Source organism: Cynoglossus semilaevis, chromosome 14, assembly GCF_000523025.1.
Source record: "Cynoglossus semilaevis isolate Cse_v1.0 chromosome 14, Cse_v1.0, whole genome shotgun sequence".
NCBI lineage: Eukaryota > Metazoa > Chordata > Actinopteri > Pleuronectiformes > Cynoglossidae > Cynoglossus > Cynoglossus semilaevis.
Window position 1 is genome coordinate 12,470,928 of NC_024320.1, and position 21,345 is coordinate 12,492,272.

At 39.3% G+C, this 21,345-nt stretch overlaps 1 protein-coding gene across 2 annotated transcripts in view; it reads left to right on the forward strand.

Moving 5' to 3' along the window:
* The first annotated feature begins 9,197 nt into the window (after positions 1–9,197).
* Positions 9,198–21,345, forward strand: part of slc12a2 (solute carrier family 12 member 2) — a 36,849-nt gene continuing 24,701 nt past the window's right edge. Inside the window, exon 1 of one of the 2 annotated variants that reach the window (XM_017038664.2) lies at positions 9,198–10,351. In XM_017038664.2, coding sequence (XP_016894153.1) covers positions 9,791–10,351 — 561 coding nt within the window. In that variant the 5' untranslated portion in view covers positions 9,198–9,790. The remainder of the gene's footprint in view (positions 10,352–21,345) is intronic. The other variant, XM_008325134.3, reaches the window with a different exon arrangement.

Genomic DNA, 21,345 nt, shown 5'->3' on the forward strand with positions numbered 1-21,345 from the left:
CTTGAGACTAGGAAGTAACCCCTGTCCCAGCGTGATTGACTTTTACCTTAAAAGTCCACTCCGCAGGTCATCTGCTGGGGCAGATCTGTTACTCTGTGGGGCCAGACTACAGCCAGAACGTGACTGTGATACTTTTGATGCATACATGCACATGCATGCAATGCAACAGGTGGAGTACACAAAATCAAAAACCAAACCATTGTTTGGATTGTATACAAAGTTTACATCTACTGGGAAAACAGTAATTTGTCTTATACTGCTGAATCCCTACCAGGGTCTCTGCAGAGCTGGAGCCGTTCCAAGCAGTCATTATTGGGCAGACAGCATAAAACCTGGACAGTTTTTTAGTCCATCACCGGGTCACATAGAGACAAAATATCTATTCACAGTCAAGGTTATACCTTCAGTCAATTACGAGTAAAGTTTTTACCTATTCCTGGATGTTTTTTGGACCGTGCGAGAAAATGTTTGACCTCGTCTGGGAAAAACACAGACAAGGTGAACATGCAAATTCCATTAAGCCAGTTGAGTAATTGCACCAGCAGGGGGTGAAAAAAGCACCAAAGCCACAGCACAGCAGGCTGGCAAGACTTCTCCTTAACCAATAAAATAATCATGTATGTATGATTCAGTGGTGATTTTTATTCTGGGAAAAGTGTGTGTGTTAGAATGAGGCTCCTTGATTTACAACGTCTGTGAATTAGTCAGTCGGCAGGTTTGACGATGAGTTATATTCCTGTCTAACTTTCCCTCAGAGGAACATAAAGTCAGTATGTATTTCATCCCAAGGCTCAAAAAAAGAAAATCTAAATCTAAATCAGATTTGTATTGCAGCAAGACAACTAAGTGCATTCCTTGTTTCAAAGGCCATCAACAGTGTGCTTCATAACTGACTCACTCTTAATGGAATAACGACGCCTTCAAGGGCCCTTCATGGCATTTCAGCATTCACATTAGAGCACCATCAATATTGACAGCCAAAATGTTTATTGCTTGCACTTTAAAGTTCAGCCAGCAAAGACGCCATGCTCCAGCAAGAAGAATAAATGCTGGTCATGCTGCCGTGTGTGTCAGCCGACAACAGAACAACACGGTGCATGGTGGCAGCTCGTTACTGCCTGAGTGGAAGATGCCACTGGTGTGCTGATTGGCTGCTCCCTGTCCTTCTTTGTTCATGAGTAACTAGACTATACCCAGAAGGTGCCTGTTTTAGGACAGGTTTAATGTGAACACTGTCATCTGATTAGTCTCCACTGTTCCTTTCTCTTGGCTGTGATTGGGCCCAGGTATCACTGATGATGCACAACAACAGGAAAGTAAATCATGGCTTTGGCATTCGTGTTTACAGGAAGGAGGAAAGGAAAGTGAACTCCTTGTCATTGTGACACAGAACACCACTGTGTGTCACTGTATCTGGGCCTGTGATAGACAGGTGACCTGTCCAGTGTGTAGCCCACCCTCACCTACAGGCTGCTGTTCTGCTCCCCGCGCAACCCTGAAAAAAATTAAGTCATAGAAATGATTTTTTTTTTTTAAAAACTGAGTGTGCACACAAATATTATCACCGGCATGGTGTTTGTGATGGTAACTCACTTGTTTTGTGTTTGCAAGTACACGGGCGTCCACTGACATGCAGTGATATCAGAACAACTTCTAGCATTAGTTGTTGATGAAACAAAACACAAAACACTGTTCTCTTAGGAGGGTCAGGCCTTTGGTTGAAAAATAATAAACTCTGTAGGAAAGTGATCTACAGTGGACCCCCTCGAATCGTGTTTAATCCGTTCCACAACAGCACTCGTGTCAATCCACTCGTACCTCGATTTAATTTTCCCTATTAAAAATAACTAAAAACCAATGAATTTGTTCCAGCCTTCCAGAAATATACTATTAATTAATTAAATAAACCCCCACCCCCTTGTAAACATCAAAAACAGATATAAACAAATGTATGTTATATAAAAAATATTAATGAAGAAAACATTTTATATTGTTATACAAATGGGTAAAACAACCCAGCGAAGGACAGTGAGCATGACAACAATTGGAGCTCGGTTGAGCACTCGTAAGATCGTAGATGTTTCCTTGTATCACGAGGAAAATCTTGCAATAGTTTGTTGCTCATAACTTGGAAAACTCGGTGTTTCGGGAGCTTGTATCTAAGGGTGCCAGTGTACTTGGCATTGTGACACAGCACACCACTGCACACACGAAGATGGGAATGTTTTGTGTTTGTGACATCCATACATAAATATACATCTGATATTCTTTGGCTCTAGGCAAAAACCAAGTCCACGTCCCCCTGATGCTTCCTGGTGTACTTATGTGTGTAGTTGGATCAGTGCTGCATGATAACATGTAATTATTGTCGGCAGACCCTCAATGCTCAATGCTATATATATATATGTGTGTGTGTGTGTGTACACTTGTGTACATGTGTGTATTTATATACAGTATATATACATATATACACATACATGTGTGTATATATATACACATGTATACATATACATGTGTATATTTATATATGTATGTGTGTATACAGTATGTATGTATGTATATGTATATGTACTGTATGTATATATATACACATATATGTGTATATATATATACATGTGTATATTTATATATATGTATATATATGTGTATATATACATATATACATGTGTATATTTATATATGTGTGTATATGTACTGTATGTATATATATACACATATATGTGTATATATATATACATGTGTATATTTATATATATGTATATATATGTGTATATATACATATATACATGTGTATATTTATATATGTGTGTATATGTACTGTATGTATATATATATACATATATGTGTATATATGTGTGTATATTTATATATATGTACAGTATATATATATATATATATATATGTATGTATGTATATATATACACCAGTAAATATGTCCATGACTGACCAGCTGACTGACACAACTGTCAAGCGGATTGTGGGTAACTGTAGACTGATTATTACTGTTGAGGACGACACCTTCACTGAAATTCTCAACACAGGGTACAAGCCACCGTTAAGATGCACAGTAACAACCAAAATCCACCAACTCTGTGAAGATAAATGTGGCGTCATATATCTACAGTGTTTTTGTTGATATTGATAATTCAGATCATAAAAGCAGTAGTTTAACGGCATCATTTACCACCTTTCTAACTATTTTCCCACTGGGGTTAGCTAAACGGACTCTTTCCTCCAGTTGAGCCTGTGTTCCCTGGCCAGCTGCCCTCCACCTCTGCTGTAGACATTTCTGGGGTAAGTGGTAATTTAACAGGTGTCTGCCGGCCGACACTGAAGGTCACGGACATCAGAAGCAGCACCTTCACATTCTTATGGATGCCTCTGTCAACCTGTCAGGCCGGTGTGGATGTAGTCGCAAATAAAAATAACCTGCGAGGTCAAAACCTGTGGCTCACTTCTCATCTTACAGTGAAGTGAGCTTTCAGAGAGCAGGCTGACCAAGATGGCAGAGGAATTTCTGGAGCTGATGTTCAGTGGACAGTTAGACTGAAGTCTGCAGAAATTCCAGATTATTTTTGATTTTTAAGTCACTGAAGGACAGCGTAGGTCTAAAATCACATACATATATACATACCTATATATGTATATATATTGCACTGCTAAAAATGAACTGGTTTCTGTGCAGTTGTTTAATGAAAACATTTTGGGGGGTTCTAAGATTTTTCTGAAGAAATGTGTTGGTCAGAAGTTGTCCAATCTTATTAAAATATATGCATAATTCTCTTTAATATACACCCCTACAAGAACAAAATATTTAATGTGATTTTGATAAGTTAATGGTGTATATTTCAGTTGTATATTTTCAGAGGTTATTTAATTTGTAGCGATTTCTTTTAAATAAACAAATGTCTGTCTACTGCACAAGTGAACCAGCTGGAGACCTTAGAACTTACTTTCACTAAAAACATGGCTGCCAGCAGGGACACAAGTACAAACAGATCCTAGTTACCACATACCCCTGCTGGTTTCCATGTTTTTGATAATAATAAATGTCCATGTCACAGGACAGTAACTGGCTATAGCCTTTATACACTGAAAGTGGCAAACTTCCCTCTTTTTTTAATTGAGCCTTTGAATGTTGTAACATCATAAGTACAAGGCTTATGGCACATTAAAAAGTCTAACAACAGTGACATGTTTGGACAAGGTGCATTCTGTTTTGTACACTTTAACACGGTTTCTCTTTTAACCTGAACAGTGTATATCCAGGGATCTCGAGCTCCTGGCCTGTGAACCCCTTTCTGGCCTACAAACCACCCACATCAGGCTTGAGGATAGAGGTATGTTTTTTTCCAGTTGTTTTTTTTAATTTTTTTAAAAATATTTCTTTATTTTGGATTGAACGTAGTACACTGGTGTGGCCCTCCAATAAAATGACAGTTGCAGCATTGGCCCCTCTGCTCTTCTGTGTTTCGGACCCCTGGTACCAGGCTGAAGTGGGACACAGTGGATAAATGTCCTTTAGTTTTACTAATTTACTTCATTCAAAAAGAATCCAGTCACGTCCCTTTACTTTTTTCATTCAAAGATAATCTGGGAATGTTTCAAAACAACAGGTCATTCAGACTCTGATACTAACAAAGTAAAGTCTAACAGATTCAAATGTATTCATTTCATTTATTTAGAAAATGCAACGATCTTTAATGATGGCGCAGTATTACCACAGTAACGGCTGATACCGGCCGACCGCTACCTGGTACAAAAAAGGTTGGGGGCCACTGGTTTCAGTCACTAACCTTCAGTTACTGGCAATGAAGCGCTGACCTCTCACAGGTGGTTCATATCCCCCACCCTACTCCCAGCCCATGCACACCCCACCCAGTTGAAAACCACATTGTGTAAATGGACAAGGGTGTGGATATTTGCATTGTTTTATAAGAATGACTGTGTAGACAGGTTTTCAGTCCGTAGACACTAAACACATGCAGTGTTCAGCAGTCGGCTACGCGGGAAGAAGCCGCTTGCATGAGGGGTTTTAAGAAATCCAACCCAGATCAATTGTTGCAATTTACAATTTACATTTGTTTATTTACAGCTGGCCACCGCAATGAAAACAAATGTGTTTTAGAAACAAACGTCAATTGTGAATAGAATCACCACAGCACCAAAACAAACATATTTTCAGGCAAACAAACCAAACAATGCAGCCTTCAGTGAAACATCAGTGTTGCTGCTCCTTAGTTTCAATGCTAATGTTTCACTATTGTCTCAGTGGTTTGAGGGACATCAACACTTGACTGTGTTGTAGTGTCAGTGGAGCCTCCAATCAGTTCTCTCCATGATGTAGTGAGTTATAAATATATTATAACTATATATATTCTCAACAAGTAATGACCAAGGCCGGTCAATCACAATAAAGGTTCAGTTTAAATAGCTTAAAACACAGGTGTCAAACTCAGGCCCGCGGGCTAAATCTGGCCCCTGGTGTAATTCAAAATCATATCAAATGTGTACTAGAGCTGGCCCACCATTATAAAGCCACTATATACTGGCGGGAGTTGTAGTTTTGGCGATGTATACATTTTCGGTTGTTGTTTTGTCGGCCTGTGACAAAAGATTTATATCTCAAAGGAACTCAAATGCTAGCGATAGCGAGAGACATATAATACCACTGATGTGTGTCTTATTTCAAATTTAATTTCCTCATGTGTTTATAATATTAAGCTTTGGTTGTTCCAGATTTATTGTTTACGCAAAACTGAAGTTTGTTTCCACATGAACAAATTCAACATTACAGATCTGGAGAGAAGGGAAAATATGCAGGATTTTACAGCAGTTCACAGCAGTGTAGCCGCCACAATTGACGCACGTTACTACTTTGACATGACATGACATGAGTTGTGTGTGTATCTGTCTGTGTTTAGGGAGAGTGTATATTAGAGCACATGCTGCCACAACAAAAGCAGGCCTCACCATTCCACTGGGGGTGACCAGCTGCGTAAACGCACTCGTCTGAATAGTTTAAAGAGCAACAAACCCTCACCACGGACAACAAACTCAGTCTTTTAACACTTAGTTCCACTAATAACAACCTTTATTTTGATAAAAACAAAAACCTCAACTTATATACGCAAACTAGGGGAGGGCTACGGCAAATGTGTAGCGTACATTTTTTTCTTCCTTTTAGCCTTGATTTTGGGCACTGGCTCCAGACACACACGTAATGACACACTAGTGAGTGTCCTTAGGTATGACATTAGGTAATGACAGTGATTTGTCGACATGCTTTGCATGGGCAAAAAGCCACAGATGTACATTTATGTCTACCATTAAAGTATCAAATGTTTCCATGTCTGTTCCACCTATAGCTTTTCGATTGTTTAATTTAATATACCACCAAAACAGCCACACCCTAATTACAGTGATTCAATTTAGGATGACAGACTGGGCTAATGATGCCTCACAGGGCATTGAAATCAATAGGTCAGCGAATGATCTCATTCAGGTCAAAGCAGAAAACTGATTTACAAAAGTAGGTTTCCACAAAACTCTAACAGTCTCAGTCAACTATCCTCAGTTAATGAGTCAAAGTATTCCATATTACATATTAAAAATATTTGAATTCACACACTCAGGGTACGTTTCACAGGACACCAGGTTGAAAAGTTGTATTTCACGAAGTTGACTAGTTGACTGGTCCTTCTGTGTAGAGGTAAAGAATGTGTGTCTCTGTATGTGTGATGAACTGGTGAACTGTCCAGGGTGACACTTTGATCAGCACAAACTCCCTGCGAACCCTTAAAAGAATTAAATGGTGATGAATGACGAACAAATTGACATTCTTCATAAATACATTTCACATCACAGGTGAAATCTATTTATTGATTTCGACTGTTTCTGTAGAAGTGGTTTGTAGGTTTGTAGAAGCGGGGCAGTGGTGGCTTAGTGGTTAAGGAAACAGACTTGGTTCTGGAAGGTTTTAGGTTCGAGTCCACCAGCTGCCAAGTTGCCACTGAGGTGCTCTGAGCAAGGCACTGTCCCCACTCACTGCTCCCCTGGTCCTTAAAGCTGCCCACTGTTCACTATGGTGATGGGTTAAAGCAGAGGTCACAGTTGGTCACAATGACAAGGAGTTCACTTTCCTTTCCTCCTTCCTAGGTTGCCTCACCCTGACCCTCCCCGCCACATTCCAAAGAGAAAGTTTCTGCTCACAGTGGCAACAAAGCCATTAGAGATCTGCCCCATCGTTTATCGCCCTTGTTCTTTTGTCAAATCCTAATGAAGGAATTCAAACACAGAAGCCTACAAAAGACAACACGATTGTGGCAGCAGTGGATCACTGACTCTTGTGTTAGACAAATATAGCTTTCTTAAATGACTCTTAGCTTAACAGGCAAGGGTGTGGTTGATTTTGGTAAAATTACTAAGGAATCAATGTTAGTGTTTATGTCAACAATCTTTATATAATTCTGACTATGGGTTTGTTAAAATGACCAATTTGTGTTCTACCCAAACGTGTCATTTCTTCTCCCACAGGCTTTGCAGCAGAAAACCTTACCATCAAATGTGGGATGGAGGACACCACACTGACGACTTGACACAATATGAGGTGACAGAAAACCGATTGGTGCAAATGATGGAATAATGGTAGTGGTTTTGACATCTATTGTCGAAGGTAACATTTGAAATACTAGACTGATGAAACCCAAGTCCTAGAAGAACTTCCTGAATATGAAAGAAGTCAATATCTCGCCATGTTAAATCTTTTATTATTTTTCAAACACTAACACATACACCACATACAAACTTCAGTTTAGAGTCAGAACATGGATTCATTTGAAGTCACTGGTATTGCAACGTCAATATCAGTGCACAAGATTGGATTAGAGACACAACTAACTGGGATGGAGCCCAGACAAATGTGACAACAGTTCACAGTGCCTGGAATAATATAATGGAAACGTCCCAATAAAAAATGATGTTTTGTTGTTTGGCTTCGCTGTGCTGCTGACAACCTTTTAGGGAAATTGACAAATGTGATTCTCTTTGTGTTATTATGAAACAAAAAACTGCAGTTGAGCACAGTTTTCTTGTAGGTGTTGATCTAGGTGTTGAAAGAAAGCAAATATCCCCCACTAATATATACTGTAGTGTGTTTAACATGTCTTTGTGTATATATAAATTGATATTTTTAATTTGTTTTTGTTGTTGTAATCCCCTTCTTTTTTGTAAAAAGAAATTGCTGCACGTTCAAAAACACATTTACTCCACATCAAATTGTGGACAACCGTTTGTGACTAATAGTCAGATATTAATCAGTATCAGTCAAATACTGACCGACAACTTAGATGAGTATGAGTATCTTACCAAGGTCAATTTCAAATAGACAATATGGAATCGATCGTTTCCAAAGCTAAAATGTTTTAACTATGACAAATACTTTAAATCTGTTTGGCCACCATCTATCCTTCGGTGTTTGACATTAGTGATGTGTCGTTCGCGAGTGATTCCCGAGTCATATGAAAGATTCGTGACTCGTGACTCCTGAGTCATATGAAAGATTTGTTCATATTGAACTCACGAATCACTCACAAATCACACTCTGCGAACTAATCTTTCACTGCGAACTAATCACTTATTGCAAACGAATCACTCACTGCGAAATAATCTTTCACTACGAACAATCACTCTCTGCGAACTAATCTTTCACTACGAACGAATCACTCACTGCGAACTAATCTTTCACTACGAACAATCACTCTGCGAACTAATCTTTCACTGAGAACGAATCTCACAGTTCGTTCTCACAGAGTCGTTCAAAAATTCGTTCTCAGATTTGTTTCATTTGTCACGTGACAGACAGCTCGGGTCTCTTTTGCTCTCATTCATCTTCACATTGTGTTTGTGTGTTTTTCTTTCTTAGGTTTTGACATGGTTTTAATTGCTTATGGCATTTTGTGTACTTTGTAGACTTTGTCAGCGGAAGAAAACCAGGTTGCCTTCAGTATTTAGTGTCGGAGACCCGCAGCCTTCTTTACAACGCCCACAATAGGGCTAAAGCGCCACCTGCTGTAAAACGAATGAAATGATTCATTTTACTGTTCGAGAGTCAAAGATCCGAATCAGTAAAAAGAGTCGGTCTTCCCATCACTATTTGAAATTGCTGGAGCAACTGAATTTCTCACTGCCTCTCTTCAATTGCACTTGGCTCCGCTTCACTTTTACACTCCTTTTCCTACTCCGCCCACTCTCTTTCGCGTATGAAGTATGACGTCACACACGGTTGTTTTGGGTATTGTGATGTTTTCTCGCGAGATTTTCTACATGTCAAATAAGCAAAACCAGCACAGGATGTTATCTCGCGTGGTCGCCTTCAGCGGAAGCCCACCCTTTTGTGATGCCTACTGCAGTGTGGTATATTAACAGCGAGGGCAGCTCTGGGAGTCTAGGCGGAGCTGCGGCAAGGTCGACATCAGCATCCTGTCCGAAGTAGGAGGAAGGCTAGAGGTAGACGGACGTTAGTCTGGAGGCAGCGAGTGCACGACACTGGTCTCTGCCGTTGGACCTACTGGCACGAGACAAAAGAGAAAAGAAGCCAAAAGTTTCCCGCCTGTAACTCATATTTCTGGGTTAGCTACCGAGCTACTCTTTACTACGGTTGGTGCCTGTCTTTTCTCTGTTAGAAGGAAGTCACTTCTGAAGCTTCGCCACTTCATCCGGTTTAGTTTTACACACTATTAAGTGGTTATCCAGACTGACTTTCTCCCTACTTTCACTGGTGTTTTGAGCCATGTCTGCGCCATCCGCGCCTTCCGAATACGATTTTCTTGCCCCGGATCCTGGACAGAGGCCGCTCGGTCCGACGCCGAGTCAGAGCCGCTTCCAGGTGGACCTTGTGGCTGAGGCGGCTGGTGCCACAGAGGACAAGTCACCGGGCTCTGATGTCTCTACCGCTGCCCCATCCAGCGACAGCAAAGCCACTCCCGGCGCCCCCCAAGATGATCAGTGCTCCGATCCAGGAACTGGGGGAGAGGAAGCCAAAGGCCGGTTTCGGGTTGTGAATTTCGCGGATCCGAACGCAGCCAGTAACGCGGCCTCGCCGGAGGGAGCGCCGTATGAAGGGCTGCAGAACGGAGACACCGTAATGAGTGAGACGAGCTTGCATTCATCCACAGGGGGCCAACATCACTACCACTACGATACCCACACCAACACCTATTACCTGAGGACTTTTGGACACAACACCATCGATGCCGTGCCAAACATTGATTTTTACCGCCAGACGGCAGCGCCGCTGGGGGAGAAACTCATCAGACCCACCCTGTCAGAGCTGCACGACGAGCTGGATAAGGTAAGCCGCCACACATGGCCGGAGACACGGGCAGTGACAGCACTGAGTTTGTGTAATGTCCCTGATGGAGACCAGCCCAAACGTCGTGCTAGTTTGGAATGTCGTCCGGTCTTTTGCACCCCTGCCTTTCTCCCTGATTCCAACCGTATGTTGAGTACAGTCGTTGTCATTGTGTGCATACCCACAAATAGCAACAGCGCGTGCCTTTTCTCTCCCACCCCTCTTTTCAGCAGCAAAGGCATGTTTTGGTCCGAAGATAAATACTGAGGCTCCTGTGACGTAAATCATCAACATGGCTTTGTTTTTATTCAATCTTTCTAGAATTTATTTAACCACATGATACGTAGTAATCTGATAAATATCCTACCCTGGACTCGTCGACTGAATTCTTTGGAGAATAAAGGAATTTGTTGATGACCATGTTTGGTGTTTAGATTTTATTACAAGACACGAGATTTTTTTTTTTACTTCCAGATACTACTCAAGAAAAACGTGTCAATGTCGATATATTTTAGGAAAATGTGGGTTTTTGGTTTTTGTTCAATTTTGTGTTCAACAAACATTTTCTAGAGTAGAGCAAGTTTTAAAGCCAAACGACTTCGAGCACTGAGAAATCAAACCTGTTCCAAATCCTAGCTGTTACTAGTTTATGGTACATAAGCTAGTACCACACACAGGAACACTTCATTGTTAAAAGCTTCTATGTCTTTAATCATAACCTGACTGCTCTGGTGGGTGGTAAACCCACATTCTTTTTCTATTTACTGTGAGATAGTGTAAACTTTTTGTTTCGAAGCCATTTCTTCACGAACAGTTTGGTACCGTTAAAAGCAAACCAGACAGATTAGTTTTCATCTGTTTATGTAATCTTTCATTTAAATCAGCTTTTGTTGGTGATCAGAAGGACACTAGGGTCATGCCATCAGCAGACCTCCTCCACCACAGATGATTTTCTCACATATGCCGTAAGTGCCCTCCCAGGTCTGAGTCATCTCTGGTGTAACATCAGAGAACTGGAGCGTGCTTATCTGACCCCTTCTTTGTTGCTCTTAATTGTCAAGGATAGATTTAGATACATCATAAAGTGGCATCAGTGGTCTGGCTCATAAACTACGACTTTTTCACATAAATTCAGAAACATTTAGGGTATGCTTCTTTTTTAGTTTTATATAGTATATATTTTTATATTTGAATTATATTTTATATAAACTGTCATTTATTTTATATATTTATATTGTTTAATTTAATCAGTGTATGGGCTGATATTTAGTTTTTAATCCTACAATGTAATGATTATGAAAATTGGGAATGTCATTTTCTTCTCTGTTTTTATGAACTAGAGGCATTGCTGTATAAAGTGCTGGCATGAAACTCTTTGTACAAACATGCCCTTGGAATTGGTCTTTTGAAGTTGGGAGTGCGTAACAAACTGGAAGTTCAGGCTTTTTTTTTAGGTCATATGAGGTACAAATACAGCGTTAACTGATTGTTTTGTTGTTGTTAGTTTCCAATAAAAAACCTTTTAGGGAAAAATAGAAATTGCATTCAAATATATCGAGCTAATGGTAAGAAGTAGAACAGGAAAAACAAATATCAACACCTTGTCACCACTTTACTATAGCGGTACACACAAAGGGTTGGCACTGTTCTTGCTGTGGTTACGTTGATTTGTTTTAGGCCTAGCTTTAGCCCTATCCAAAACGAGTACATACAGTACCTTTGAGGTGGTCACATAGATGTTCAGTGGACACGGTCTGCATTCCAACACTGACAACAGCCATGGACAGCAGCTTTAAATAACTCACCAGAACATACAGTACACACACTGCTATCACATCTGTCTTTTTTTTTGTTCTTTCTACTTCTGTATAACTAATTTCACCTGGTTGTTCTTGTATTTTTGTCCAGTGACAGCAGAGACTAGCTAGATGTTAGTGACTGACTGAATTGCAGATGGTTTTATGTTTGCTCAAATCCGTTTCCCCTTGCACATGCCGCAGTTATTACTGACCACACACAGCCAATCATAGAGCTTAGACTCATGATTGGCTTTGTTGAAGTTCTTTATCATGCAACTTCTATTCTCTGTAGCTACAAACACTCAAGGCTTCATCAAAACTGTTTTAACTTACGGTTCGCCATAACATTGTCTGTGTCTTTTTGCACACATGGTTAAAGAGGGGTTCTAGTTGTTTTTACAGTTCTCTTCTAGTTCTAAGAATATATACTTTAGTTGTCAAATTAAGCACAAGACATGCAGATATTCACCCATTTTGATTCAAAGCTGTTCTCGTAGTGGTTTAGTGTGAAAACTTTGCTTCTTATCACTTATTTGTACAAATCTAGAACATTGCTAGTTGTTGAAGTTACTAAAACATTTTCATACCACTGTCCTTGTTGGTTTATCAAACAGTTTCAAGGTTAAATACTTAAATCTATGTAAGCAATGCATTCCAGAGGGGAAGACTGAATAAAATGATTATGATATTAACTAAAGCAAGCAGATCTTAGTTGTAATAATTTGATTGTGAATCTGTAAGTGCGGGTCAGTCATTTTTTGAACACAGAGGTTATTTATTTATTTATTTTTAATTTTTGTTATTCTTGAAGTATATTTGAAAGTAAAAATGTGACTCTTGGTTTCTTGAGAGATGTTTACTGCATTCAACCTCACTGTTACACTTAAAACTTGCATGACCATTTAGCCCTTAAGTACACAGGAAGTGGATCATGGACACAGAATTGCTGTATGTCAGGGGGAGGGTAGCAAAACATAGCCTTCCCTAGTGTTCAAGCTGTTCCTGCTTAGGTGAAAGGTTTATTCAGTTATTGAGAACTGAGAACATGGTGTGGTTCTCATCATCCAGTATTATCTGTGAACTTACTAACAACAACCATGACAGTACAGTAGCTTTGGATCATGTGGCAAATCACCTTTAAAAATATGTTGTTTTGTTTTTTGTTTTTTTAGAAAATCACACTTTATCTGTTGGTCATGTGTTCTTGATTCATCCTGAAAAACAATTATAATGTACTTGTAAATACACATCAGTCCTGCAGCTTGACCTTTAATCCCCTTTCTTCAACAGCAGAAAATAATATATCTAGTCAGGCAGACAGACTGTACGTATGGGTACAGCATCTAAAGTGGTGTATATTTAGATTTTGTTTTTTTGTAACTGACATTGGTTTTTAATGATCCCTATTTTTATGGAACAAAGGCTCTTGGCTTGGGTTCTGATGTACAACAGGTGGTGTGACAGTTTAATCTTAGTGTGAACAGGATGTCCATGATCACCATTCATGTCACTTGTATAGTTAATAAAATTCAGGAAACCCTAACCCTTTAAGGTTTCTCAATAATAACTGAATCACCTCCATATCCAGCAATCTAGTAGCTGGTGATGAAAAGCACGTTCTCAAGGTTACATAACCAAAGAAGGCTCCTGTTGTCCCGCTGTACAAAGTATGCCGGGCCCTGAAAGCAAGTATCTAAACACAGTATCAGAATCACTGCTTCTTGCAGCTATCTATCAACTGGTAAAGGAAAGAATTTAATTAGCAGCTGCTTCTGGCTTCTTGTATTTATGAAAGCTGCATTGTTTTTGCCCTATTTCATGTTAAAAATGACTTCAGCAGTTTTGTGGTTGTTTGGAGGTCACTGCTACCTTGACGCTCCCTCTTTTGTCAAATCTCAACATTCAAGAGTTTTCCACCATGTTTTTGGCTTGCACACATAAACATGTGGAATGGAAATTCCAGAGTACTAATTGAGTGTAGACCATGGATTTTTTTTTTTTTTTTTTGCAGCCAAATCAATGAGTCAGTGAGTGCAACATCGGAGCAGATACAGCGTTTGATGCCTGCCCCTTCTCTGTGATGACAAAACACTCCAAGCTTAAACCTTTGATTCAGTTGGATTTAGCTGCACGAAATACATGCATTTGTTGTCAAGGAATGGCTTTTGTATAGTGCCTCTAGACAGCCAGCAGCATCATCAATAGCAGTAGCATGGCCCATGTTGGTATTGACAAGGGTGACAGGAAGGATTTATTCAGGCAGGAGAAGCCAGGCATAAACATGTGGCGCTTAAATATCGATTTAATCTTCAGTGTCGTTTCATTGTTACCGAATGGGCCTGGTATACTCACTGTACTTACGCTATAGGTACAGATGCTTGACCTTTGTCTTATTTAGATTATGGTGGGATCCATAACTTTAGATCACAGTAAAAACATTAGGAATGTTTGTATTAAGATTTATGTTGTATTTATATAGTTTTCTTGTGACTGTAACCTAACCAGTCAGTTTCTTTATTTTTTACCATAATTGTTTTTTTTGTTTTGTAAGTCTTTGTGAGGCTGTCAAGATTGGCAAGTTAATAACAGTGTGAAATTAATGAGATAAAATTGGATTAGTTATTGTTTTGTGAAACAAAGAGTTGTAAACACTTCCTATGATTTAATGGAGACTCATTGGAAACAAGAATCTTCTTCCATCTTTACAAAAGTTCTAAACTGTAACTAAACGCACCTAAATTCTCACCTGCTCTATGTTGTACAAGGTTTTACTTTACTTTTAACAATTACTGTTTGGCAAAGCAAGATTTATTTTGGCTTTGCTTTTACTAATTGTGATGTTAGTTGTATGAGTTGTAATTGTTCAGTTGTATCTATTTGTGACATGCATTTGGCTTTTAATTAATTATCCTTCTGTCATGGAGGAAACAGGAAGAAACAAAGTAGTTTGTAGGATAGTTTATTGTGACTGCGGTGGTTTGTCCCACTGGGTACAGCAACCGGCATCTTGTGAGGTCATAGCTTGCGTCATGGAAAATTGTCAGACGTCCTTTTGTATATGTTAACAAGCAGCCACATGTGTGTTTGTGTGCACAAGCAGCATGACAGGATATGCTCAAGTCTGGAAGATTTACTTCTTAATTGCCACAGGAATTTAGATCTTTGTCATCTGTTTCAGTTAATGTGCTCAAAGCATGGAAGAGAGTTCTGTAAAATGTAACTATATAAAACAATAAAAATAGGATTAAGTATATTAGTGCTTAATATGTACGGCCAAAATACTGTTTAAGCACGACAAATATGTATTTTTCAACATTGGTTTCAGCACAGTTTGAGTACACAGTTTCAACTGAGACGGGTTGTTCTGTGTGGAGTACATGTAATTGGCACAGGGTTACTCAGGTACACCCACTTGGATGAATGACGACATTTGTGTCACACAGACCTCTTCAGAATCTGAGGAATGTATACACTCAGCCTCAGAAAAACTGGACATGTGTGCCGCATGCTGCTGTCATTCATCTCCAGTTCAAACTCTGCACAGACAAAGATTATTCAGGCGCATGCTGTGAAAAAAAATACTTTCTAAAAATGTATTCTGTTGCTACTTTCTTGTTGTGTTTTGGCCTGAATTAGATCTGGCGCACTATACAAATCCACTTCAGTTTATCTTATTTTTGGAAATTCCCAATTTCTTTGTTCAAGCTTGTTTTTCAGATGCAATAAACTAATGTTTTGGATTAAACAAGCCCCAAAGATGTAAACTGACTATCTTGGTGGTTAAATGGAGGAGAGCAAATTCTCTGTCATGAAAATTTCAGGGTTAATTTTACAAATGGAAAAAGGTCCATGCCAATGTGAGACCCTTTGAAGAGTTTATTAATGTTGAAAACCTGTGTGCATTCACACGCTAAACCCTTCATCCTTCATCCAAAGTGATTGGCAGTGAACTGTGTCTTATACTGAATACCTTCACTTCTGCTCTTACCTAACTGAGCAACAGAGGTGCTCATTGTTTGCAGGTCGTTCCCCTTCCATCTCTTTCACACTGACACCAGAGGCAAAACAGTAATTTGACACAATTCCAAAACAGTGCAGTGTGAGGCCCACTTTGCTTCCGTCAACAGGCTTCACTGAGCAGCAGGGAATCACACACACAGTTTTCATGCAATACATTAATGATGAATTGAATGGTGGGAGGTTTTTCCTGACAATGGTTGGATGTCTGGAGGAGTGGACATCTGATCACCACTCTCACTAGTACTGGGTAATACTGCTAATGTGTGGTCTTTGTGCATGACAATGATATCAACTGATACTACACCTACTTCTGTACAGTAACAATCACCTTTTCAAATAATTGGAATCTTTTGTTATTTTTATCTGTCCCTGCTCGGATTTCTTTTGCCGTACTGTGTTGTAACAGCTTTGGAAAACTTGCATTAAGAAGTGGAACATTTGTGTCAGTTTTATGTGGATCCCTTACACAAACTTTTCTTTAGTTACCACAGCAAAAAAAAAAAGGAAATAATAATAATTGTGTTTTTATCATAAATTACCAGTCATTGATATATGTGGCTTGAAACAGTGCAGTGATATTATTGATTGACTGTTAAAGGAAAGAACTTTTTGTTTGGATGAACAGAAATGTTCCTCATGCAGCAATAAAGTTACCTTCAGCATGTGGCTTTTAATTTAGCAGTGCTCCATTACGTAAGCTTGAACAATCCTCTGTTCAGAAAACTAAGTGCCTGTAGTGAGGTCTGTTTTTCCATGATGTGGTGCTAGTCCTACCTCCGTGGCACTTCCACCTCATGTTTATGTCCCTAACACATGGGCTGGATTTTAAAGTTTCTTTTTTTAGTACAGGTTGTGATAATTGGTAGGTTAATACTTCCTCACCTATTTACTGTATGTTATTGGAACTGCAAATTTCAATGCTTGTTTACTTAGGGATATTCTCCAGTGCATGCAGCTTAATGATACATTGGTCAAAGTAAACCTTTCTGAAAGCAGTTATATTGTTAGAACTGTGTACCTACTGTGGTAAGTCACGCTACAGTTTAAACTGCTGTGCTAAGCTATGGATTTTTGGGCATTGTTGGCTAAAGCTGCTCTTTGTGTTACTTCAGCCATGTAAATAATGCTCTCTAACTAATCCTGCGCGTCTGCATTGTTCTTTTGGCTGTTTAAGTTTACCTGCAGAATCTGCACGAGTGTGTGTATGTATATATATATATATATATATATATATATAATACTTAATTGCCAAATGTACAGCAGAGAAATCATCTGGTTAAAGTCGGAACAAAATAGCCCTCCTATTATTATTATTATTATTATTATTATTATTATTAGGGCAGTCTCTTGCAGGATCTCAGAACATATCAGACAACAAGGGTGCCCACCCCTCATCTGAAGGGTCCTTTTTACTGTACTGTTTACTCTGCCCTCCCTCTCCTGCGCTGTGCGCTTCTCCGTTTAACTGAGAATATGCTGTATTTTGCCGGGTAATAAAATGAAAACCAATTTTTTTTGTTTTTGTTTTTTTAAGGATTATTTTGCTCAGAACAGTGACATCTGGTACTTGATCGTGACTCCAGCAGTATTTGCTTCTCTTAGGGTTCCAAGGCAGCTTCTGAAGAGGTGTACAAGTCTGTATGTCTTCAACATCAGGAACATACTAAGATCTAGGCCAAGAAGCATGAATGCATGCATGCTTCTATTTTGGAGTTATTTAACATACCGTTGTCTGACTGACATGGTGACTATGTCTTTGTGCTGTTCAGATATTAGCGAAGTTTACACTACATATCAACACAACCTTTTTAGAAGTGTAGGAGATGCTTCAAATCCCACACTACACAAGGATTTAATCAGTATTCTCTGGAGTTGCTGTGAATTCCACAGGTCTGTGTGTGCTGCGTCTTTGAATATTTTACACTTATGCCTGATTTATTGTGCCACTGCTAGACTCTTTGAGTATTTGGCACTCAGTACAAAGCAGGTTAGGCAATACTAATGTGTGCTGTTGCTGTTCTGCGCTGTCACATCTAGTTTAGTCTCTGTATCCAAAACATTATTAAATGCGTTATTAATAATTCTGTTTGTGGATGTGAATTGGTCATAGAAGGCACAATTGTGTTTGTTTGTTGCAAACCTTTATGCTGCATTTAAGAAATACATGGAAGGAAATGCCTGAAGGTATGTTGGATAGAGATCTACACAGTATTAGTATGAGTGTTCTAAAAAAGGTTAGATGCTGACGTATTACCTTGTAAATGTTATGTCAAATTAAAAAAAAAATTATACATAAGGCTACAGGCATATTAGTTGAAATCCATCAAAGGACACTGAAGCTAGACCTGAATTTTCCTTTAGGAAGACAATGATACTATGTTGTTTTGCTGCTAGTAAGATTCAGTTATTTACCCCTGATACAGATAAATATCCATAAACATTCACCAAAATCTGTTGTATTTCTGATGTAGGTGTTTTACTTCGACCAAATTAAACATGGAAAGCACATTGCCACTCCACTACTTTCTTGTTCTTTATGCCCCCTGCTGGTGCCTCCTTCTTGTCAGACACGACCCCAAATTGTAGGGATTTCTGCCCTCAACAGTAGGTCCAACTGCCACTGCCGGATGGCAGCAGATTTCTGAGTCACCGAAGGGCCACAGGCAGGTGGGGCGTTGATGCTGACAGATGGCTTAGGTAAAGTGATACTGAGTGATGCTCCGAGCCTCCCTCCTACAGCTCAGCCTTTACAGACTACACTTGGATAATTTATACACATAATTATACACCCATTGTAATAATACCTTTGTGCTGAGAGATATTCATTCACCTTTGTTTTACTTTTTCTTTTTTATCTTCCCATAAGACCCGGTGAAAGGCCTGTGTTCAGAAAAGTCGGAAAAGCACCATTTAAATCTGTGTTTTTGTGAAATAAAAATTCCTCCAAATTTCAGATGTTGACAGCAGTGAAGTCAGCAGTAGACATGAATCCTGAGACCGTGCACAGCTGATCAATAAACATGTCCTGATAGCATTCCAGAACTATTTCCTTACATTTTTCCCCACTGCTGTAAAACGATGCAGGGGAAGAGGATATTTAACCACAAGGTCATCTAAATCCACACATGTACTGTAAAAATACCGTTTCACATGTAAATTGAGAGACAAGCATCTGTCAGCAAAGGAGCCTCACATCAGTAACCGTTGTAAATGAGCCATCAAGTTTTTAAACTGTATATACAGTATATTTTTTTCTAATCTCATCATTCGTTTTGGTTACAGTCTACAACTTTATCATTGAATACAAATACAGCAGGTCTTCGTCCTCAACCCACCAACCAGGAAGTTGATGCTACAGCAGTGGCACCCAATCCCTGATGTAGACAAATGAACATGTCGGAGTGGTGACATGCCATGCAGTATGTTCCAGGATCAATACCACTTAGGGCATCAGGCGTTAAAACTGGGCCAAATCACCAGGCAGTGGTAATTCCTGATGAATGAAATGAAGTTGAATGTGGTTCTTCCTCTTTATATTTCTGGAAAAATGATACCAGGATAAAATGTAGGGACCAGTGTATATGGAATCTGATGAAGAACAGACTGAAGTCCACTGTTGTTGGTTTTTGAGAGGCTGAACCTGGCACTTACACAGTACAGTTAGTCAGATAGTTAATTACACAGTACAACATGCAGTCACATTCATTGTAATGGGGTTATGTAACCTACCCTTGACATGTCCTGTCAATAATGATGGCGCTGTGTGTATAGACTGAGCATAGACTCTGTGTGCTGTCACTGAAATTGTATTGCGTATTGGCAGTGTGTCACTAGCTAGCAGTGTATAAGTGACCCGTGTTTCCACGGTCTTGTTCGGCCTCCGTTCTGCTCATCACAGGTTCTATCTCACATAGTTGTCACAAGACTTAGTTGCACAGACTTCATACATGCCCAAAAAGTAAATAAACTTTCAATTTCACTTCTTTGTGTAAGTCATGTCATTAATAAAAAATATTCATAATACAATAACTAAAACAAGGCAACACAAGAAAAGCAAAATATTCACCACATGTTTTTATGTAAATCTCTTCAGTTGTGCTTTACCATAAGAACCTTAGAGCACAAGAACTTCTATGTTTTATTACAGAGTAATAGATTCCTATTGACCCGCCTTTGTTCAGTTGTTGTAAAGGATGTGGGAGTGAGTCTGGAGCCATGCTGGTAGGATTATTTTTGTCTAACACCATTCATGTGCATTCCTTCCAGTCAGGGGAAGGAGGAAGTGCTGGGAAAGCGTAGCGTAAGTGACGGTGGGGATGCTTCTGTAAACATCCTGTGTTCATCCTGACATTTTTAACACATTGCTTTAAATGCTCTAAGGACAGTATACAAGGGGGACCACCAACATGTCTGAAAAGGTGGAAGGCTTTGTCTTTTTTAACTGCTGTAGTAAGGTCCGACATCCTGTTGGTGTCTGTCTGGTTTGGAGAGCCCATGTTGCCAGGGCAAATTTGACTTCATTTAACACATTATGTGGTTATTTTGCAGTTTACATGTGTATTTGCTGGTTTCATTAGGATGTGTTTGCCATGACGTGGAAAACAATAAAGCTCTTGTACCTTCACAGAACGTTCTTTTTAACACTTTTGATGTTGTTTTTTTCAGAGTATTGTAAAACAAAAACCTGAAACCAAAACATCATAGACAGTGTGTTTCATAATTTAAAGATAGTTCAGTCAGACTCACCTCTAAACTTGTACCTCCCCAGGAGTTTATAGCTACTGTATCTTAGTCGTAGTCGCCTTGACATCATAGGAACCAGAAAAGCTGCCCTACTATTTTGTTAGGTAAATACGAGTCTTGTTTGTTTGTGAAAGGTGGAATGTGTGCAGTTGTAAACAGTCCCAAAAATTGTTCCACAAGTTTACAATGTGTCTCGTTCCTGGTACGGGACATATTTCAGTCACGCTTTTCCACATATTAACCTGAGTATTCTTGCTACTTCATGCTGTTCTCTGTTTATTCCACTAGTGGATACATGTTTGTGATGATTGGATTTCCCTTTAGATGTTCTGCCAACTAGCTAACAAACACGGCTCCGAGTGACTTTAACCCTCAGTTCCTCCGGTTTAAATGACGGAATCAGTGCTGATTTGACTTGGCTGAGGCTAGATT